The 22,450-nt window shown below is 44.6% G+C and overlaps 2 protein-coding genes across 9 annotated transcripts in view; one reads left to right on the forward strand and one right to left on the reverse strand.

Annotated features, from left to right (window-relative positions):
* Positions 1-14: 14 nt before the first annotated feature.
* On the forward strand, positions 15-16,947 carry RAB14 (RAB14, member RAS oncogene family). Of its 3 annotated transcripts, none has more exons than XM_064468794.1 (11): positions 15-247; positions 1,787-1,930; positions 3,028-3,100; positions 3,469-3,608; positions 8,315-8,373; positions 9,726-9,779; positions 11,306-11,483; positions 12,566-12,632; positions 13,531-13,618; positions 13,936-13,966; positions 14,837-16,947. In XM_064468794.1, exons 5-11 carry the CDS (start codon positions 8,322-8,324, stop codon positions 15,012-15,014), a joined length of 648 nt encoding a protein of 215 aa, XP_064324864.1. In that variant the 5' UTR covers positions 15-247; positions 1,787-1,930; positions 3,028-3,100; positions 3,469-3,608; positions 8,315-8,321; the 3' UTR covers positions 15,015-16,947. The 3 variants fall into 3 exon arrangements, with proteins under 3 accessions (XP_064324864.1, XP_064324865.1, XP_064324863.1); XM_064468795.1 differs by having other exon boundaries at positions 3,028-3,095; XM_064468793.1 differs by lacking the exons at positions 1,787-1,930; positions 3,028-3,100; positions 3,469-3,608 and having other exon boundaries at positions 16-247.
* A 952-nt stretch (positions 16,948-17,899) lies between these two features.
* Positions 17,900-22,450, reverse strand: part of CNTRL (centriolin) — a 38,935-nt gene continuing 34,384 nt past the window's right edge. For 2 of the 6 annotated variants that reach the window (XM_064469166.1, XM_064469163.1), the window contains exons 38-44: positions 22,146-22,345; positions 21,687-21,851; positions 20,290-20,562; positions 20,119-20,184; positions 19,338-19,541; positions 18,899-19,006; positions 17,900-18,297 (exon numbers count right to left, since the gene is read on the reverse strand). In XM_064469166.1, coding sequence (XP_064325236.1) covers positions 18,908-19,006; positions 19,338-19,541; positions 20,119-20,184; positions 20,290-20,562; positions 21,687-21,851; positions 22,146-22,345 — 1,007 coding nt within the window. In that variant the 3' untranslated portion in view covers positions 17,900-18,297; positions 18,899-18,907. Of the gene's footprint in view, positions 18,298-18,338; positions 18,585-18,898; positions 19,007-19,337; positions 19,542-20,118; positions 20,185-20,289; positions 20,563-21,686; positions 21,852-22,145; positions 22,346-22,450 lie in introns of those variants that run through there. The other 4 variants (XM_064469165.1, XM_064469169.1, XM_064469168.1 and 1 more) reach the window with 4 other exon arrangements.

Consider the following 22,450-nt stretch of genomic DNA (forward strand, 5'->3'; position numbering starts at 1 on the left):
TCGAGAGTGGGAGGGGAAACCCCGTGCGAGGGGCGCCGCCATCTTGGCTGCGGGGGGTGATGGGGGCGCAGTGGAGCCAGCCGCGCCGATCCTGAGGGAGCCCCGCGGAGAGGCGGAGACCCGGCCCGGCCGCTGCCCAGCCCAGCCCAGCCCAGCCCGAAGCAGAGCGTTACCGCGCCCGCAGCGGGGGCGAACCGGGCTGTCGCCGACCAGCCGCGTTGTACAGCCGCCCGCTCCCCGAGCCCAGGTAGGAGGGAGGCGGGGAGGGGCGCCGTTCCGCCCGGGCCCGCAGCGCTAGGCCCGGCGCCGTTGGCCGGCTGGCTTCCCTCAGGCGGGCGGGCCGCTCTCCCGCCGGCAGGCCGGGGCTGCCTCCCTCCCAGCCGCCGCCCGGGCCGGCTGGCGGCACTTCCTCATGCTATTCCCCGGAGCTGGGGCCTAGTCGGGCCGCGCGCCCCGGCGGCGTGCCGCTGCCCACCTCCGAGGGCGGCGGGGGCCGCTCCCCCGCCGCGGCAGGTCCGGGCCGGCCTCGCTCCCGGCGGCGGGCGGGAAGGGGAGGGAGCAGCTTGTCCGTGTGGGGCCGAGGAGGGTGGCTGGCCGGGCAGGAGCTAGGCCGCTGCTGCACTGCTTGTCGCCACCGCCTCTCGTTCCTCCCCTGCGCTGCACACTCCCTGTGCAACACCCGTGCACATGCGGCACATACGTGTGCCCCTCACTAATTGCTGCAACTGCACGTAGGGTGTTTACTGCATGTATCTATCACACCGTGTATGTGGCCGATGTGAGGTGTTATCTGCACTTCTGATTCTTATGTTGACCTGCGCTGTCATGAACTTTGACAGAAAAATAACTCTCATGAGGTCCGAGGGTAATGCTGCTTCCTATTCGAGAGGCGACAAAAGTGTGCTACACTTGTTCTCTGTTTTCTTTTGTCAGTGCTCGTTTGAGCTAAACAGAAGAACGAAGTTCTCTTCTTTCACCTAGTTGTCCGTTGCCTGTTTGCAGTATGCTCTTAAGGCTTCTATAACATCTGTGGACAGCTTTGTCTTGATTTAAAATTGTACTGAATTATCCTTTTAGTAAAGCCAGGAAAAGGCATCTGTCAGCATTGGGGTCTCTCTGGCACTGGATCTGTTGCTCTGGAGATTACTTGATGAGGACTTTGCTTTCTAGGCCTCTGAAACAGTGGTTCTATGTTGTTGTATGACACTTTTTCACAGAGGTAAAAGTACCCCTTTATGAGTAAGACTTACTCAGGTGGTCTGTATCCTAAATCATTTCAGATTGCAAGTCAGAAGTCTAACTTTTCCAGTAGCCAGGTGTTATCATATGGAATGCGTTGGTTTTGGCATTGACTTCTGTCATGGTTTGGATTGAGGGCCTCTTGTGCTAGGGCATTGCTCAGGAATGGGAAGAAAATCTCAACCCTGAGGGACTTAGTAACTAAATATCACAGTTTAATGTGGATTAAAAGGAACTTGCTAGCTTCCTGTAGGGATTTGAAAATGTCATAAATCTGAGTGGAAAGAAGAAGATCCTATCTTCCATTTTATGAATAAAAAAAAGAAAGCTATTGTGAAGGACAGAAGTTTGAAACAAACCTGTTGTACGAGAGGTACTAGGATTTAAAATGTAAATAGATCTTCTGAAGTTGCTTGCTTGCTTCTGTGCATCTAATGGAACTTGCTTATGATTGCTTCTCATGTTGCTGTACCTTTCTGCAGCAAAGGAGTTAAACCTTACTTAATATTGTTCTAAACTGTGTCTGTGACTTCTTGTGTTTTCCAAGGCAATGACTCCAGACGGTTGTGTGTTGTTCTAATTCGTTAGACTGGCAACAAAATTCTTCTGGTTTCTGTATATGCTGTCCCTAAACTTACCTGATGTCTCCGGAACTTGATTCTCCTGCTACAGGCACGGGCATGTGCTACAGGTTAGACTCTCTTATAGGAGGAGGAAAAATAGAGTAAGTGAGGATATTGAAATGGATAAAGACCTATGGGTGAGAGAATGGACATCGGAGAAAGTGCTCTTACTGATGAGGACAGGTATGCAATATTTAATTTAGCTGTGGTGCTAGGGTGTGGTTAGTAAGAAGTGAGGTGTGTGCATATACATGCAGGAAGTTTTGGAAACAAAATGGAGGAACTTGATGGAGCAGGATGTGAAACCATTAAAAGAACATCCAATACAATGTGCGTATGACTGGATAGCTGTTGAGCAGGATCAAAAAGTGAAGGTAGTATGATAGGTAGTCTTGATCTAAAAATAAAGTAAAAGTTCTCATATAAGAGAAGTGAAGGCCTGTGAAGTCTTCAGAAACACTTAGTAGGCTTCAGGCTGAGTTAAAGTGTCTACACAGTTAAAGAATGTAGCAAATGCATTTCTTCAAGAACAGCTTGAAATGGGGTTCTGCGCAGCTGCAAGCCTGTTAGTGTGAGCCCAGCAGCATGCAGGCCTTGCGTGCTTTCACAGAAAGAATAACTGGACATGGAAATAATAAGGAAATACAAAGTGGTCTCAAACAACACATCTTAAGAAGCTTGCTGGGTTGCTGTCTGATCAAAGATCAGTTCAGCCAAACGTACTCTCTTGTGCTAAGCAGATGCCTTAATGAAATCCAGATGGGGAAAGCTAGGGAGGATGGCTCTAGAAGAGCTGAAGAATGAGTGAGAGCTGGCCAGCAAGAAGTAATGTCATCAGGTAGACATGGAAGAGAAAGTACCGGGCTGCTAGCAGGCTGCTAATGAGAATCCTCAGGGTTTGGTCCCAGAAGAGGGCTTTTTTTTAAAGACAAGCATGCAAAAATAGATAAACAAACAGACCAGGGAGGTTGTGGGGCAATTGTCTTAAAGAGGGCAGAGATGTTTATGTGTTTAGGAAGACATAAATGTCCTTGGTGTGTGGAAGTCATAGAACCACAATGAAATTGAATTCTAATAGACCTGGTAGCTTGCTGTGGACAACAGACTGACGGGAACTCACTGCTTGGGTGTATTAATTGATAACAAAACTGTTATTACCTTCCAGTATGGTGTGATTTTACAGAAGACCACAATTGAAGCAATTACTGACTGTATTTCTAGCAGCCTTCTAAAGTAAGGTACCAGTTAGACCACATTGTTTTGTGTGCTTGACAAAAGTCTTTGTTGGGGAAGAGTGCAATTGTGAATTGAAACAATTCTGTCTCCCCAGTTCTTCCCCCCCTTATTGATCTCTTCTCAGGGTTCACTGTTAATTAACATCTAAGTAAATATGCAGGGAAGAGAAGGAAGATTGTGCCCTGGGAAGGAAGATAACTACCTATTCATTTTGTGTAGAGATTTAGAAGCGATTCTAAATAATAATTAATGGTTGCATACAGTTCCCCTTGTATGTAACTAATACTTCTTCCAAATGAAAAACCCAACAGCTCTGTAAAACTTGTTTCAATTTATGGAAAGAATATGATGGCATTACCTTTTATCGAAGGGAACTGGACTTCAGCTGTGAGATCCTTGCCTGTTGCATGTCCTTGAGGAATGACCGAAAGAACACCTGGATGGCCAGATGAAATACAAAATGCCTCTTGCTTCAGACTAACTAAACAGTGGTCCTCTGGCTGCAGAGTGGTATGTTTTTAAGGGTAACTTGTAATACATACAGTCCTGAGTTTGAAGCTGATGGCTGTTTTCAGAGGTGTCATCTCTGTGTGGATTGGCCAGCTGCTGGTATGAACCACATGCAGTGTCTAATAAAACCTGTGCTACAGGTTCTAGTCTCTTATAACATACCTGCTTCTTGCTGAGCACAAACCTCTGAAATATCTCAATGCAAATGATATCCCATAAAGAGTTAAAATTGGCTCTGTCCTTGAGTTGAGCTAGAAGGAACTGCATGGGTCTCACAAAAGCTGGTATGGTTATGATATTTACAGTTATGTTACTCTGATAAAGAACGTCACGGCAATACGCCTGGAGCAGCCGTACGCTGATACTTGAAATAAGGCTTCAGTGAGGTGTCAAAATACCTATGCACTGCTTGTTGATTAGAGGAGGAAATGTAGGTGTCACTGCTATCTCATTAAGGTCATCTTACCTTTTTATAAATAAAAGCAGCCTCTAAGGGAGAAGTTGAGATATGGAATATGGATCATGATGACACTGTTCACTGTAAAACTTCTAGTCCTAACTAATACAGTAATTAACTGTAAAGGCCTTGAAACTAACAGCAATCTGTGTATAGTGAAGTATGATCCTCTGGCTAGTTGCCATCCTGAAAGAATGCTCTAAACTCTGGGGAAGTGTTACCTCTGAAAAGGGAGCTAACACTTGTTCTGAGTTGGCAGATTTTCCCGGAAGAAAGATGGCGCGTAGACCAAGCTTCCAGGCTAAACTTTTTACTTTCTGTTAACAGTAAATTCACAGTTGATTAACTTTGATGTCATATTGTTTAATGTCAGCAGTGGGTGAAGGTAAGTTGCATATATTTACATGCAGCTTTCTCAGTCCTGCAGTCCTTGACGCCTTGCTCTCCCAAGAGCAAAACCCCAAACCCCCATATTGGAATTATTAAGATTTATGTGCCTGGAACCAGAGGCCTGTGAGGCGGAGGTGGAACTCCAGTTTCTACAGGTGGCTGGTGCTATCAACATATATTAACCCCTTGCATTAGCATGTGGCTAATGATTTTTGTGTTTACTGAATCCTGCTGTGCACTATTCTTGTCTAGACTTCCTTCTTTCATCTATAGGAAGTGCTGAGATTGTAAGTTTTCTAAAGCTGAATTTTCATTACAGCTTCTGTGTTTAGTTAGTTGCATTTATTTTTCCCCTTCATCAGAGTCCTTCTGAAATATTAGTATTATTCCAAGATCTGAGTGCAGTTTGGATTCGTGCTTATCCTTACTGGAATTTGAGTGTTTAAAACTTTGTTATTTGGTGTTTTGTATTTTTTTAAAGTCATCTGTTCTCCAGAAAAGATTCCTGACCTTTATTAATAATTTGGAATATTTCAGAATCTCTTCTGTAATATGACCCTTGGAATAAATGTAATACCAAAGTGTTGCTCTTTTTTTATCAGTTCAACTCCAGAAATTGTGTTTAAACCCTTAGAGTCTGTGTTTCTGCCAGCACTCAGTACGTATGTCTGTCAGACACAATAACTTCTCCAACAACTCTCTGGGACTCAAGGGAAGGTCTAGACTCTGAATGAATGTATCTATCGATATTGCTATCAATTCCTTTAAGCTATGGGGAGAGCGTGCTAGGCCTGGCTGTACGCAGTGGGGTGTGGTATCTTGCCTCCTTTCGGGGCCTAAGGTCACTGTAAGAATGAGGGTGAAGTTTTAATAACGAGACATGGCTTGAAGTTAGTCCTCCCTTCCCCCCTGTTTCTTAGCAGACTTTGTTGCCAAGCACAGAACTTGATTTTCTCACTGTCACTTTGAAGTGGGAACTGATTTTGATGCATATGTTGTAAAGCAGTGACAGTTTCTTTTATATTGAAATGTCATAGTTAGACTTTTTTACGTGGAGTATAATGAAAATGGACGTATCTTAGTAAGCAAAAACAGTCTGTCAAACAGAGATGTATATTTAGCCGTAAAGATTCTAGTTAAAAGACTCATTTCAAATTCAGATTGTGATATAGCCTGCACAGAGTTCCCAGTTTGTCTGTTCCTTAAAAAAAAAAAAGTTTTCCTCACCTTCCAGTGATGCTACGTACAAGCTTGGGTAGTAAGTTGTGTTCCCCTCACTTCTTAAATGCAGGAATATTGTAAAGTCATGTGCTCAGCAACATGAAACTCCTTTGAGTGTTTCTAAGTACTTTGCATTGCTTAGCCAGCTAGTACTGTGAAGTTTTTGCAGGACAGATTTCATAGCCACGTGAGTGCTTCCCTATCTGGGAGTTTATAATGCTGAATTTTTTTAAAACCAGTGTAAGTTACTAGACACAACCATCCTCAGAACACACTGTAGTTCTTTCAAACTAGATGTGTATTAGTGCTCTCGGTATCTTTGTCTTTCTCTGTTGTGGCTGTAGCATCCACCAGTTTTCTGTGGAAAATAGTACAGTTCATGCTATCCTCCTGAAGCACTTGCACATAGACATTGGCCTTTTCAAGCTTTTTTTATTTCCTTACATACCTCATAATCCTCCAGTTTAACCTTGTCTGCTATCAAACTGAATTGAGACATGAATATAGTCCTCCTAGCTTTACTTAGGAAGCAAGTGGTGAGTTAAGTATCCTGTAAGAACAAGTGGATTGGATCAGAAGATGCTAGTTTGAATGTTACAGCTGTTGGAGCATGCTGGAGAAGGGGAAGAACATAATGCATGAAGATCTATTCAGAAGATTTGAAGTATTGGATATTTCCACAATGACACATTAATTTTGACCTTTATATGGAGCAGTTACTTCACTTTATTTGCTGGTATTGAAAATAACCAGTGCATGTATTGAAGCTGATACGATAACTCTGGAATCTTCTACTTCCAGGAAACAAGGCAGTAAGGTTGCTGGCTTGTCTGGAAAGGGGCAGTGCGTTTCTCAGTCATGGATGTGAATTCTTACCCAGTACAGCGACAAGAAGTGGTCAGTCCTCTGCACGGGTGTTTGCCAGAGACTGAGGAGGACAAAGGAGGTGTTGGATGGCTACGTGATTTTTCCCTCTGCTACGGCAGAAGAGCTTCATCTAAAATTTTCTTCATTGAAATTACTCTTCTTTGAACCTCTGCAGCACATGGTGTGGAGCTCTGTCTTGCCAGCACATACAAGAATTACTGTCCAAAATCGTCTTTTGTTTACTATCTTGGATTAAACTTTTAACTGCTTAAACTGTTTAATAGAACAGTGAGTGTGTATATATAGGACTCAGGGTAGATGCTTTGCATACTGCTTGGGATAGAAGGACTCAAGGGTTTCCATATCACGAGCCAAGCATGAAGGAAAGGCAAGGTGCAGATCAGCGACTGGCACACAGTAAACCCTTCTTAACTGCCAGTTGGAGTTGTTCCCCCTCCAAGGTCTAGATAAGAGCGCTTGCTTTAAACCTCTGCTGTGTGAAGTGGTGGCCAGTGGCTGTGTACTGTGAATGAGATTTGTTGTCAGTCACCTTTCTTATGACTGCAGTTCACTGTTATGGATTAATTGTGGTTGGGGAAACAATAATTTGCTTTTGAAAAAGTTACAGGCTTGTAAGCTTTCCTACATTTTTATTTCTTTGCAGTACTGGTTTCCTTTGTCATGTGGATGACACATGACTGAATGAAAATCTTGCTAGGCTAAAGCAATGTTGTTTATAAAAAGTACCATGTTTTTCTAATGGCAGGAAAGCAAATGGCAAATTCCTAGTAGAAACTTTCCACTTGCTTAACTGATCACACTGTGTCTAGTTTAAATTAAAACCTGGGGCAAGAGCAGGTATCTTGGATCCTTCATGTTAGCTGGCAAGATCAGGGCTGTGCAGACTTGTAATCCCAGTTAACTGATGTATTGGTTGGTAAGTCAGCTGTTACCCTTTGCAGGTTTACACAGCTGATGCATGTTCTACACTTAGGAAAGCATCGGAAACCTCTGGTATACTGGAAGTACTTAAACCAATAGAATTTTGACTATCACTTAAATCTTACCAGATCAGTGAAGTGTATTTAAGGAGAGAGAAAAAAAAGGAAAGAAACTGCTAAACCTTGCTGTAATGCTACTCTGCTGACTGAGCCACAGAGATGTTACTAACTTCCTGAACATCTGATTTGTGGCTTGTACTGCTTTTCTAACACAGACATGTAGCAGTCCAGACCCCAGTTACGGCTACTACAGCATTCTTGTGCTGTCTTTCTAATTAGCTGTTTGATGCAAGCTGCACTGTTTCCTTTGTTCCTGTAGCAAGTCTCAAAAGCGTGAGGTAATAGTTCCAAAATGGCTGGTTTTGTTAAACCTCTTCAGACTTTATTTTCAGTTGATGTATCAGCTATTTGGCTAGCGAGTGCAGGTCCACTCGGTGACTCTTTACAACACAAGAAGCTACTGGAGCTTTTCAACAGCTTTAAGTCTTTTCTGAAAAAAATTGAAGGAGTATCAATACTACGCAGAGCATGTTTCTACTTAGAGGCCTTCCTGATGGGTTCAGAGCAAATGATGTGGGAGTTTTGCTGAATGTCTCTGGTGCTAATTCGGTGGCTGTGGGGAAGTACACAGAAACTTGAACTGTGAATGAAAGGGTAGCTGGTGGGGTGGGAAGACGGGGGTTTTTCTTAGTTTATATGAACTGAATTGGATGAATTGGATTGTTTGGTCAACAAGTAGCACTCCTGATCTGTTCTGTTTTTTGTTTCAGTGCCACAATGGCAACCGCACCTTACAACTACTCCTACATCTTTAAGTACATCATTATTGGTAAGTATCACTGGGCATGTGCCTGTTTATGCCAATGTGTATATGCATGACAGCCTACCCACAAACCCTCTGCCTGTATGAGTGTTGACCTCTGCTGTGTGCTACTTGCTATATAGTAGTGATTCTTCAAGTATTTACTTGTCCAACCCCAGTCCCTCACAGATCACCACGCGTGCTCTAAAGCTTTAGCAGCTGACAGTACAAAGGCAAATGCTTTTGTGTGCCATAAAATTAGAGCTGTGCGATTGGTGGTGGGTGAACTGGGAGTGAGGGCCAGTACCAGTGCCTGTACTGTGTTCACTTTATTGCTGAGTTACTGTTGAAAATAACTGTTCTTGACATACGTACTTCAGTATTTGTGAATATCTTCACTGTTAGGGCTGTGATGCTTAGCCCTCTGCACAGCACTAGGAAAAAAGGCATTCTAAAAACTTGTGCATCTGGCCTCTTTCTCCCTAAATCAAGTTTGTTTAGAAGAACTGCTAAATCCATTGGAAATAGGGAAAAATTTTAATGGGAATTGCTGCAACTGGGATGCTGCATTGACTCAGATTTACTATAGTGCTCTGACTGCCTCTGCATCGTTAGTCTGAAAGGTTTTAGAACCTATGTTGAAGATAAAAGTACTAATTGGAATCCATTGCTTTTGACAGGGTTATAAACTTCTGTCAGGTGATAGTTTTGTGTTTAAATGTTGCTTTCAGCTGCAGCTTCCTTGGCTGTTTAGAGTCAGGGACTTGATTGCATTTATTACTATCCTGGAAGAACTGGTCTTGCTGTTAATTGTTTAATTCTTAATGATCTTGTGTAGGTGTAAGTGGTCTGCATTCTTATTGTAATGGTTTGTAAGCCAGGCTGCTTGGACATCCTCAGCCTGTGGAAAAGTTGGTTCTTAAAAGATCTTGCTATTTCTTGCTCTTGGCATTGTGTAAGTGGATCACTGGAAGCGAAGCAATTTCTTGCTGTGTTCTTGTTGGTTGTCAGTATTTTTGATGTCCTTAGCAGTAATTGCAAGTATGATGGGAGCAGGACAAACACTCAGAAGGTATATTTTACATTTCGGTTTCTTACATGTCTGCTTTTCATAACCCTGTGAAATACCATTGTTAAACCAGTAATACAGATTAACTTCTCTTGAGTTTTCTTCTCTGCTCTCGCTTGCAACCCTGCTACCAAAACTATAATGCAAAAGTTGATGAATTTAAGGGCTGTGACCACGTATGGAACATTGCCCGCTAGACCTGAGAAAGGAATGGCTGCCTGTCTCTGAACCAGTTGTTGTGTGGGATGAAGAAAATGTGCTTGTTGCAACAATGATGTGGTGTCAGCCTTAACTGTTTTTTCTGTAACAGGGGACATGGGTGTAGGAAAGTCCTGTTTGCTTCATCAATTTACAGAAAAGAAGTGTGAGTATTTCAGTTCACAATATTTACTTTAACTTACTCTAAGTACTCTAACTGCTTCATCCTTCTTTCCTGCCTTTTTGCTTCCATCATGCATGAGCTTGATGTTGTGTCTCTCTTAATCTGATGGGTTTGTGTTGCCCCTGGACTGACTTTTGTTTTGACTCCTGTGGATGGAGAAACAAAATGTTGATGCAGTAATGGCAAAATCACTGTTTCAGTCAGTCCCTACTTATGAGTGGGAAGACTGTGTCTCTACTTCTTTTTCAGGGAATTCTGATGTGGAACAAAATGAAATTTCTTGCCTGAACCTTGCATGTTTTCAGTACTGGTGTAGCTTGAACACAAGCAGTGGGAGATTAGTGCTTTTAAGCACTTCAAAAAGAAAAAACGGGTTCATTTTTCTTTGACTTAAGTAGCACTGTCATTCTCTGCAGCTGCTGTGACTCATGACACTTGGACTGCCCTTTGTGATGGTGTTTAAGGCTTACTGCAGTCTGTCTCAACTGTGATGTTTTTTCATGTATGCTATCATGACTAATTAAGAATTAGCTTTAATTCTTCTTAATAACGTATGTTGTGTTGGAGTTTGCAGCAGCTATTAGCTCTTACGACTTTCCACGAAGCTCACACTCAATGGATAAGTCTGTAGGTATTTATTAGTACAGAGTTAGTCTTTATCGTGTGCTGCTTGAGATGTGGCAGTAGGTGGGTAGGAGCTACAGTTTAAACTATTCCTGTGTTCTAGTAGAAATAGAATTTTTTAACTGTTTTCTAATTAAAGTCCAGTATCAGCCAGTTGTTTAAATGCTACTTTGCATACGGTCAAATGCTTGACAGGGCTATGTCTTGTTCTTAGTTGGTCAGTGTTAAGATGAAGCAGTACTGCTGAACAAACTAACGCACCGACCGCCTCTACCACGAGACTGTCACTAGCTGTAGATAGCCTATAGATAGGTACTTACCCTTTCTGTGTTTTATTGATAATTTTTAAAGATAAGCTTATTAAGATGAATTTATTATAACTAGAAAGATACCTTTTTGGTCTTGATTTGCTGTGTCAATAGCTTTTTAAGAAACTGGCTTTTCCTGTGCACAGTCATGCTGTTACCCTGTCTGAAACAACGTGGATATTTGTTTTTTGAAGCTGTTTTATGGACTTTTAACTGTATCTTGGCAATTCCCTAAAAGTTTTCTTTTCCTACTGCATTAAATAGTTAAGTGTTTCTGCAGGGATAGACTAAGAATCAACTGACTTGATACCTTCTGGTATCTATGGCCAAACAGCATCATGTACGTCCATCAGAGAAGGCAAGGAATTTTATAACTCTCAAACTACCAGCAGTTCAGGAAACACATAATTTTATTTATGGCTAAGTGATACAGTTTGGGGACTGTAGCTGTAAAAATGTGTTCTTAGAGACTGAAAATCTAGTAAAGAGAACTGAAAACTGGTGATAGTAATACCTCTGTAGCAAGGAGACCTTGTACTAGAAAGATCTGGTCTTTGCTCTTATTTTTCACGGCAGTTATGGCAGACTGTCCCCACACAATTGGTGTTGAATTTGGCACGAGAATAATTGAAGTTAGTGGCCAAAAAATAAAACTACAGATCTGGGATACAGCAGGACAAGAGAGATTCAGGGCTGTCACACGAAGTTACTACAGAGGAGCAGCAGGAGCTCTCATGGTCTACGACATTACCAGGTAAGGTGCATCTCGTGCTTGACAAGCTCATAGGGTGCCACAGCCTTATGTGTACTGTCATATCTGTCCCCTTGACTTTGATTTGAAGGACTCTGTCTCTGTCTGGATTTGTATCCTGTTGTGTGAAGCTTACCACACTTTATCTAAATACTTAAAGAGCTGAAAATGAAATATAGGGAATGATGTGAGCTGTTTTCTTGGAAAACTTCACAGCTGACAGACCTGAAGATCTTGCCATTTCAGGCCTTGACTGCCTGTGTTGAAATTATTTAAGGAACTGGCTTTGCCCTTAAAATTACTCTTCAGCACATGGATTTTCCTCTTCCTGCTGCTTACCTGGCAGTAATATTCTTAGAGTAGGCAGAGGATGGAATACTGCCTCTGTCGCACTGGGCTCTGTAGACATGCTTAACAGGCTGCGTGTAGAAGGGAGCGCTGGAGGAGTCTGACTTCTGGGCCTCTTCACGGGCTAGTCCTCCAACAAAATGAGACCGCACAGAAGCTATCCTATCTTCCTTTTAGAGATGAAAACTAAAGATGCTGCTAAAAGAAAAATCAATCAGATGTGCAATGTGAAATACTTTTTCATGTGTCTCCCACCTTCCTCTGGGGCTGTTCTTGAGATTCTGAAAGCACCTCTTCCCCCCCCCCCGTGTGTAGGCATGTCTCGTGTTTGCTTAAATCTTGAGTAAAACATTAATCTTTTACACTGTTTGTTACCAAAACGCTATTCTACTGTACAGTGTTCTGTAAGGGTACTTGACAGGAAATCCTGTAATATGTTCTGTACAAAACAATATAAATGTTGTCCTTGTGAAGACGGTAAGACTACCACATCCTAGAAGTGTGAGTTGGTCTGTCTGTCCGCCTGTGTTGTAAGAGTTGTTCTGTGGGTTTAAAGTTGACTTGTTCAAACCTTGGTCTGAGTCAAAAGAAGATGCTGCTGCTTTGTCTGTCTCGAGGTTGGGGAGAACAGGGCTGACAGACATTACTGTGTTTAAGGGATGCTTACTGTGCTGTTGGCACTTCTGTATTTAAAAAAAATACCGTGGCTAAAACTGTACTCGCTTGGTTCTTTGCAGAAGAAGTACGTATAATCACTTAAGCAGCTGGCTGACAGATGCAAGGAACCTCACCAATCCAAATACTGTAAGTTGGACTTTATTTAGCTTGAAAGCAAGGTTGCTTATCTCTGAGCAAGAGGTGGAAGGCTTAGGCCAAAGCATCTGCGGCGGTAGCAGTGTTCTCTTAAATAAACTGCCTGTGTTTTCTCAACTGCTTGGCTCCAAGTTATCCCACTGTCCCTATTTTACCATTTACTGGTGACTCTCTTCCCTTACTGCAGCAGGAGCAGAAGCGTAGGCTCCTGTGCAGGAAAGCCATGGGGTCTTCTAGAAGTCTTGTTGTGCTACTTGCCTTTTGGGGGCCTGTTTTCAGCAGTTGGAGACAAAATTGTCATTAACTCTGGACAAGCCTTAACTTCTGTTACTACTTCTTCTTGCTTTGTGGTAGTAATGAGGTGAAGTCTATCTCGTCTTAGATTGGAGTATGAATTGGATCTTCAGGAAAAGCTGACCAGGTCTTCTGGAGGGATGGGGGAAGAAAGTTCTGTGTGTCTCTCTATACCACAAAACTGTTGTCCTTCAGTATTTCTGCATGCCCCTGAAGTCCTTTAGCACCAGGCTCATGGGAAGACTCTGCTGCGATGAAAGAAAACTTTGAAAGGGTCTGGTTGGCTTAGTGGGTGATTAAGCAAATATGGGAAGTGGTTCAGAGTACACAGCTCATGAATAAAGAGTACGACTACTGCTTTTTAGGACCTCGTCTCATGAGAACAGCCTAAAGCATTTCAAAGAGGGAGCTGGAGATGCTGTTCCTGACTTTACATCAGGGGCACTGCTAGAGCAGTGCTTTCCTGAAGATGCGTGGCTTTTGCAGTTAAACTTTTCTGCATATTTCCTTTTGGTTTTGTCTCATTAATAATGAGGGTGGCAGTGGAAAAGCTAATAAGCTTTTTCCCAGACTAATTTTCTCTCTTATGAACTAGGTGATAATCCTCATAGGAAATAAAGCAGATCTGGAAGCACAGAGGGATGTTACATATGAAGAAGCCAAACAATTTGCTGAAGAAAACGGTGTGTTTTTTCTCTTGAGCTGTTATGTTTCCTACAAGATAGTGATGTTAAAGTGAATCCTCAGCATTGATAGCCGCAAGCTTACACTTCCAGAATAATGTAATTGTATGTGCAAACTTCTACTGAGCATCGGATAGTCTGGCTTAACTCTAACTATGCTGAGTTCTAGAAATCAGCTTGTGTGTTGATGCCTTTACTTAGTCATAAAATACCATTTAGTACTAGTGACTTGCGTGTAATCTGAACGTTATAATGTGACTGACGTAGGGCTATTTGAAGTCTATTGTGCACTGACTTAAACCTCTGTTTCCAAACAGGTTTATTGTTCCTTGAAGCAAGTGCAAAAACGTAAGTTACTTTTGTCTAGAGTCATGATTTAAATATGATCTGTTTAAGAGGAATATATTGGTTATGACTAAGTACAGCCATAGAGTTCAGGTATAGCAGGGTTTTACAAATGCAAAAAAAACCCCCATTTTTGAGTTCTCTTAGAGGGTAAGGTCTGTATAGCAGTTTCAGTCGTGTCAGCTCCAACTTCTAGATAACCTGGAAATCAGACCTCTTGCTGCGTTTCAGGCCAAGACCTGTTGAATTCAAATGAAGTGAGTTGGTTTTAAGACATTTGAGTGTAGAATGTGTACGTGCGGGTAAGAGTGGTTCCCGATGAGGCGTCCCTTCCCTCGGTGGTCCGAGCTGTAAGCGGGTTCTGTAGTGACCAGCCAGCCCCTCTGGCCGGCGGGGCATAGCCACGCCGTACTGGTGGGCAGCTGGGCAGCCTGTCGGATGTGAGGGATCAGACCTTCAGCAAGTGTGGTTGCAGCTGGCGCCTGTTTTGATTAATAGTAGCTCCCCTGCCTTTAAGCCTCTCCCAGAACTGCTCTGTGCAGGTGGCTCGGTGCCTTACCTTATCTTTGCTACTCAGGGTTTTGGCATGTGTTGTGTGGTTTTGTTTTTTTTTTTTATTCCTGGCTAGTCCTAATAGATCTAACGGCTCGGGAGTGCATTGCCTTCCCGAAGGCTGTCCCAGGGATAGTGGTCAAACTCTGTGGTACGTCCGCTTTAAGCACTGTGAGCTCCTCATGTAGAAGAGGGCAGGGTAGCAACTGCCTCTACTTGGTGACCTGTCAAATCCCAGTGAGGGAGTCTGGCTGCTGCCTCCATAACCTGCCCCGCTTTACTCAAGTGTAACCTAAGCAAGTTGTGCCGCTTTCTTTGTAGCGGAGAGAACGTTGAGGATGCGTTCCTGGAGGCTGCCAAGAAAATCTACCAGAATATCCAAGACGGAAGCCTGGATCTGAACGCTGCAGAGTCGGGCGTACAGCACAAACCGTCAGCTCCGCAGGGGGGGCGACTAACCAGTGAACCCCAGCCCCAGAGAGAAGGCTGTGGCTGCTAGTGACCTCTGTTTCATGGCTCCATTTCTGACCTTTCACCTCTGTCTGTCAGAAGCGGTGCTTTTGACCGCTTCCCTGTCTTCTGTACATCTTATTGGGTTTAATTAAAACTCTGAGACAAGTTTAACACAGTACTAAACTGCTAAACAACTTTAGATGTAATCAGGTTATCAAAGGCAAGTAGAGTAATAAAACCTCTCCTGCATGGTAAATCTAGAAGTTTTTTTTTTCCTTGATTGTCCTTGTGATAGTGTCACCGATACATAATTTAAACTGAGCACTGATGCTGGACTCATGATTTTACACTTTTGCAGGGCTTTGTCTTGTACGGTTTAATTTTACGGATCTTTGGCCTTTCTCCCCCACCTCTAACTGTTTAGAGCTGTCCATAGTAACCGATAAGTTTTTGCTGTGAAATGACTTCGGATGGTAGCGAAGGGGCTCTGTAACAATGTGCTTCTGTTGAAAGAATTCCCTGTGGTGTGTATTGGGGTAGGGGTGGGCTGGCGCCGGAGGTACAGCCCGCACAGGGAAACAACCCGTTCATTCTTGTGCTCATAGCTTTACGTCATGGTTTGGGGGTTTTTTTGCCACTTTTTTCTTTTACATTTGTTAACAGAACGTAAATATGTATAAAATTTGAAGGAACTGAGCTAATGGTTAAATACATCCTGTGTATATGATTTTAATGAAGAAAATGATTACTGGCGTTAGAACCAGTTTGTACAGTACGGCCTACGCGTGGCCGCATCGCCCCGTAGCACCGAAGTAGATGTGACCGCGGTTCACTACCGCAGGCTTAACTCCTTGTGTCGGCGGGGGCCATCGTGCTGGGGGAGTCTCGCCCCGATGCAGAAGCTAACACTAGTGGAATCTGTCTCTCATCTTTGCACTGTGGTTATACCTACGCCGTTTTATTAATCCCGTTCCGTGCAATCAGCAGTGTGCTAACCCGCTTCTCTCTTCTGTAAGCGTTTTGCGTTATTGGGCTTCGTCACCCGCCTTGCATCGTATACGAAGGCTGGTTCTCTTGCACATCTTACACTTTTATACCTTTAACTTTTTGAATGGTCAGAGGCCGAACTGGACAGTCGGAACAACGCGTGTGCTCTCTAGGGATTTTTAACTACTGTTGTATTTTTCTTTTAACCAATCCCATGTGAGGGTTCTTTTAAGACCTGGGCTTTTTCGCCAAGCCTTGGAGCGTGTCCTTCGTGGGGGGGCACAACCTGTAACGCTTGTGTGAAGGGTGTCAGGTGGTGACAGCGCACGTGTGGGTGTCGCTGAGCTACACGCGGGGTTTGCTGCGGTGTCGCTGAACGTGTGGCTCCGCGTGCAGCTCTGCTGTGTTTCACGGCAAGGGTCACCCGGAAAGCACCGCACGTGGCTTAAAAATGGAAGGGAGCAAGTGCTGAACCACAGTAAATGTCCCGCTTCAGTCTTACCGTGGTATTGAAAATACAAAGTAGTCTTAAAATCCCGCTCTAGACACTAAAACTAGATGATGTTCAGACTTGTAAGTGGTACCAGAGTATTGTACAGTCAATGTTAAATAAAAGCCAAAACTGGAATGTGCAGACAATAGGATTTGGGTAACTTGTGCACTGTCCCTTTGTTTTGTCTGGTTAGTCCTTTTTTTAACTAATAATCTTAAGTAGATGGGTGTGTTCAAGATCTACAGCTCATGCATCTTGCTTAAACCGAGGTTGCGCCACAAAGGGTTTGCCCAGGGACCACGACCTGCTGCTGACGCGAAGTAAATGTTCTAATGACTACAGCTTGTGAGGTGCAATACCTGTACTCCCGGAGTAAGTCACAGTGGGTCTTACTGTTTCTGTCACAGGAAGGAGTTGTTCAGACTGCTGTACTCCTCATTTGATGTAACGATGCTATTAATCTAAATATTTGTAAATAAAGTACCTGTATCTAGATAAACCGCAGTGATGTGTGTTATTTGCTCTGGCCCTCTCCGCAGCCTGTGTGACTGCCGGGGGGGCTTTGGGCCTCGGAGCTCTTCACGAGGGGCTGCTCCTGCTCCCCAGCTCTGAGGCTATTTTCCATCCCCTGCAAAAGCTGCTGAGCCAGCGCTTCTCCCTGCCGGCGGCCAGGCCTTGGCTGCTTGAGAGAAACACCTCACTGAACTGGTGGCAGAGGAATGCGGTGCTGGGCCAGGTCTGGCAGGTGCTTGTGTTCTAACTCTGCTTCTGTTTATGACTGACCTTAAGCAGGCTCTTGGGGGAGGTTTTCACTGCTCGTCTCTGCCAGTGCCCCAAACTGCTGTAGGATGTAACAGGCTCCGGCTGGGCCAGAACAGGCCGGGGGGTAGCGTCGTTCATCCCCAGTGAAAGCGGGGGTAGGTGACACTTGCGGTGTAGAAGAGATTTGTAGTAATAATGTGGATGAGAGGGGTGAGAGTGAGGATGGCTTCAAAGCCTGTCCAGAGGGGAGGGTTGGGAAAACAGAGTCCCTCTGAGCAAGACTCCTGCTGCAGGGTGCAGAGATGCTCTTCTTACCTTATGTGTGGTAACATGTCCTGTGCTTCGCCGTGCCTGGTTCCTGCTGCCTGAAGGCTTTACAAAGTGGTTTTTTCCCACTACTAATTAAGAGCAAGGTGCTTGGAACTTTGTTACAGAGCCATTAACCACAGCCGCAGCCTTCGGAAAGGCAACAGAGCTCAGCCTCGAGGGGAGGCAGGGCAGCTGCCGCCTCAGACAGCAGCCAGGGACAGTCACGGCTACATAAATACCCATCTCGGCCAAGTCTTGCTTTCTGCAAGAGCCACAGGGTCCGAGGGTGCTGCCGCCACCGTCATCCAGGGCAGCACAGCCTTGAGAAGGACTTTTTGGTTTGTTTGGTTTTTTTAAACAACACCAAAACCAACCATGGATAAAAGTAGACATCACTGACATTTATTTTAAGGAAGTATTAAAAAATAATTGTCTTAAAACATCCATGCATTTGACAACAGGTAAACAGAGAACTCTGGCCTTGTAACAAGTTATTTTTAAAGTAGAAACTGACACTTAAATAGAAGTAGGTGTTTTGGACACATGTAAATCACCATTTTAAAATACGTTTTTTTAAAAAAACCCAAACTTATATACATAAAGCTCAGTTAAACGTACAAAAACTTCACAGTGCAGAGCAGGCCCCGCAGCCAGCTGTTCGTTAGTGGTGGAAAATGGTTTTTTTACAAAAGGCTCCCAAAACAGTGAGGTAGAAGTCTTCAAAGGTAGTAGCCGGCAGCACGCGTCCGAGGAGCCGCGGGCGCAGATCGGGCGCTGCCTGGAAGAGAGCTGGTGTGAGGGGCTCTGCCCCAAAGAGAGCTGGTGTGAGGGGCTCTGCCCCAAAGAGAGCTGGTGTGAGGGGCTCTGCCCCGCGTGCCGAGGCGCTGCCCGTCCTGCCGGACTGAGCTGCGGCAGCGTCCTGGAGCCGCTGTAGATGTGCCTAAAGCTTTTCTTCTGATGCGTGGCAGCTCTTAAAAAATATTACTTTAACTTAAATCATCACAGAAGAACGCTTAAGGACCAGGCCGGTGCAGTAACTGGCTGTAACTGAAATGCAGGCGTAGGCTATGCATTTAAAAAACATGTATTAAAACCAGGAAAGCATTACTGGAAGATCAGGTGTGGCAGTAGCTTAACACAGTAGTGGTTTCTCTGTGTTGTCTGAGAGTTTACAAGCAGTTCTCAGCCACGGTTTACTTGAAAATACCCATCTAAGAGCCGCACCAAGCGCCAGATACCAGCCACGGGAATGCCGTCCCTCGAAAGGCACAGGCCTGCACCTGCCCCTGGGCTACTGCCGCCCGCGCCCCACAGGCCTCGGCCTTCGAGCCGCTCCCGCCGCGGTGCGAAGCTCGAGCTGGGCCGGAGTCACGTCTCACCTCTGGGCTTTACGGAGCGATTCCTCGCGGGCAGGAATGCAGCGCCCGAGACCCCGCCGGAATTCCTGCCGGCCTGCTGCGGCAGTGCCCGAGCCTTGTCAGAGCAGCCTAGGAAAAGCAGTACAAGGAAGGCTGAGTAATAAATTAACGCCTTCTTCAATGGGCAGTGTCGTATTAATCTTTAGAAAAAGAAAAATCCAGATTTTAAAGAGGTAAGACAAAGTGAAAGAAAACCAAAAATCTCCACCAAACCAAACAACTTTGAGGAAAACTTACCCTTGCCAAACAAGGCAGCGGCTGCTGGAGTACCTACGCGTACAGTACCATCACCCCGCCCTCGGACAACCCCTGCTCGCCGCTCGGCTGTAGCGGAGTACCAGCGAGCTAAACAATTATTAAAGCACCAAACCCAGAGCTCCCGTGCGCAGTGGAGCGTTACCTGTGTTTTTGTTAAATTCACAGCATCGTGAAGAGATGCCAGGCTTGAGCTTTGGGCTAGAAACTGGGAATCGGAAGACGTGCTGCTGACCAGGTCATCCAGCGCATCAACCTGTCGCTTCAAGCTGTGAAGGGTGCCTTCCGTTTGCTGTTTTCCTCTGATTAATACTTCTACTTGCTTGGACATGCACTGCCGGAGCTGAACCTAAATACATCATTAGTTCTATTTATAGCCAGCTAGAGTAATTTTTAAGACTGTATTTATAAAGTCTGACGACCTTAAAGCCGAGCCATAGGGGACGTAACGTTAGAGTCTCAAACCACAAGCAGAAGGCAATGGGTTTGTGAATTATTTTTAAATAGTTTGCCTCCTCCCAAGTCAGAAATGAGCTGGTTTTATGGCCTTTATCACGAACTGGGTGAAGAGGGAGCAGCAGGTATGTTCTCACTAAGCCTGGCCATCACCTGTACTCAGGGTGAGCGCTCCCAAACTGTCATTTGTCAGGTTGCCAATTTATGTCACCCTATGGTAAATGAAGGAATCTTGTTGGAAGGCTCAACAATCCAATTAACTGTTAATTAAAACTATTAATCTTGATACAGCGTGCAGTTGCTAGGCTTTCTTTCACTCTTCCCACCCAAAGATACCCCGTAGCTAGTCATTATGCACAGAGCGGATATGCCAGAGCTGGAGAAGGATCCCCCGCGCTCCTGGGTGGTTTTGGGTTATTTTTAGAAGGGACCCAATGGACTTATTAGCGTGGCTGGAAGAGATGTGCCACCTTCAGCCGATCTTCAAGGTGCTGCAGTTTTTCTCGGAGAGCCTCCCCACGCCATTGTTCGTCCTTCTGGAAACAAAAGCAGCGCATTCAGCCACGCAGCGTTACAGCTGAAGGTACCGGCGCCGACCGTGCCGTAGCACGAGTGGCAGCTACGTTGTGAAAGCTTTTTACCATTAAGACGACTTTAGAGAAATTCAACTTTTCTTCCAACGAGAGGAGTCTCTTGTCAGCGGCAAACAGACCACTCTCCTCGAAGCTGTCGGATTCACACTGCAGAATTCCCTGTACTTCAGAAGACGCTTCCAAATCTTCCACCGGCTCCAGAGAAGACGGGCTTGAACATTTAAACCCCGTCCTAATTTCATCTTCAACCTCCAGCTTAAGCAACGCTGCTGCGTCCTGTATTTCCCTTTGTCTCTCTTCCAGGCCTTCTCGAGTTTTAACCTGCATCACAGAACAGTCTCACCATTTTGCTGTCACGTTACAAACACATCAGTCCAGAGGGATTTTCCTGCGTAACTGAACAAGGCTTATTTCTGAAACAGTTATCACAACTGCAATCAGAAATCCCAAAGCCTCTGAACAGCAGCAGCCCTAATTCTGACGTTAACTTTGCCTGTGAAGCCCCTCGGATGGTAACAGGGGCACCTAAAGTTCCCAAGACACAACTTTTTAACTTAAACCTGTTCATACTCTGGTCTTGCCCAGTCTTCCTTGAACACTTTCTAGTTGCTAACAACATCCTTCTCTGAAGGACCCTATATTTGAAGGACTTATAAATTGTTTCTAAAGGATTTATTAAAGGACTAGAAGGAGTTGGACAACGTGGAATCCTCGTAATGTAAAGTGAATAGCAGAAGAAGAACATGCTGGCCCGGGTTAGCTCCAACAAGCTGCGAAGTGCCTAATGGCTAGCTCTGAACTTTGATAACACTTAGTGATTTGCATAAATTGTGACTCCAGTTATGCCGAGTTCCTATTACCAAACGTTAACGGGAGCCTGAGCCCTAATTCTTGACTGAAGCATTGCTTAAACTTAGCTGACGGCACGTGTTACGGAGGGTTTGAGGGTTTGCTACGTGTCTTGGGAGCACTCCAGTCGACTGCTCGTAATGAAGAGGTAGGACCGGCCCCCTCCGCCCACCTCCAAAGGACACAGTCTCTTTTTCAGGCACCATTTTACTGGGCAAGAAGGGTTGATCCATTTGAACTGGCCTAAACAGTGCCCTTAATTCTCACCGTGTGCTGGGAAGGCAACCACGCAGTTGTGCCGCTCTGCCACAGCCTTTGAGATGGGAAGAATGAAATCCTGCTTCAGAGCTTGGCAGCCCTACACTGCGAACTCTGCACATGATTGACTGGCTGGAGTTGGTTTGTTCATTTTTAAACCGGGATTACTGAGTTGCCTGATCCTACTGGTTGTAACAAAGCTTAACTTCTCCCAGATTTGGGAAAATCGCACGGCGATTTTAAGTAGGTCTATTTTTAACCGTGACACGGGACAGGAGGAGATTCAAAACCAAGACAATATAAACCTGCCTGGCAGACCAGCTCTCCCTCAAACCCGCCTGTGTTTGGCCGCTCAGCTGTACCTGGCTCTGGAGATCCATGTAGTCCTCTTGGATACGGCCAAGGTCCTTAATAAGGCGCTCGGCTCGTTCATGGTTGTTGCGTGCTGCTTGTTCAGCAGTCGCTATATCGCCCTGCAAACAGTTATTTTGGTGCTTTTGTTCCTAGGAAAATGTAGGAAAATCACCTTTTACTGTGAGCATCCACAAGGAATCAAGAGAACCCACATAACACAATTTCTTTAAGTCAAAATGCAGAAGCAGCATTAAATACAAATGACTCGAGAGGTGTCCTGCAGCACAGTCTAGAAATACCAGAGTTTGGTTGCCTCAAGTTCTGTCTAGTCATGAAGTTAATGCATTACTTTGTTCCTCCTACGACAAAAATGGGTATTCTGTCGTTTTGCTGTTTAAGAAGAACCCAAATGCTCAAACATTCTCCCCTCAGCCAAGACTTACCTGCAGTTTTCTTTCCAGCTGCATCCTTTGCTTTTTCATCGCTTCTTTCAGACTCCAGATTTGTTTTTCTGCTTTTCTCCTCTCTGCTGCTATCTGATCCTGGAGACGGTTTACCTCAGACTTGGAGGCTTCCAGTTCTTTTAGAAGAGACTGTATTTCTCTATTTTTTTGTTGTAATTCTTCTTCTGAGAGCTGATGTTCTGTAATTAACGGTTTTTAAAACAAACCTGATTAGCAGAAATATAAGTATCTTGGCACATTTCATTCATATTAGATATTTTTCAAACACAGTAACGTGCTGAGCA

This window comes from Phalacrocorax carbo, chromosome 18 (genome assembly GCF_963921805.1).
Source record: "Phalacrocorax carbo chromosome 18, bPhaCar2.1, whole genome shotgun sequence".
NCBI classification, from domain to species: domain Eukaryota; kingdom Metazoa; phylum Chordata; class Aves; order Suliformes; family Phalacrocoracidae; genus Phalacrocorax; species Phalacrocorax carbo.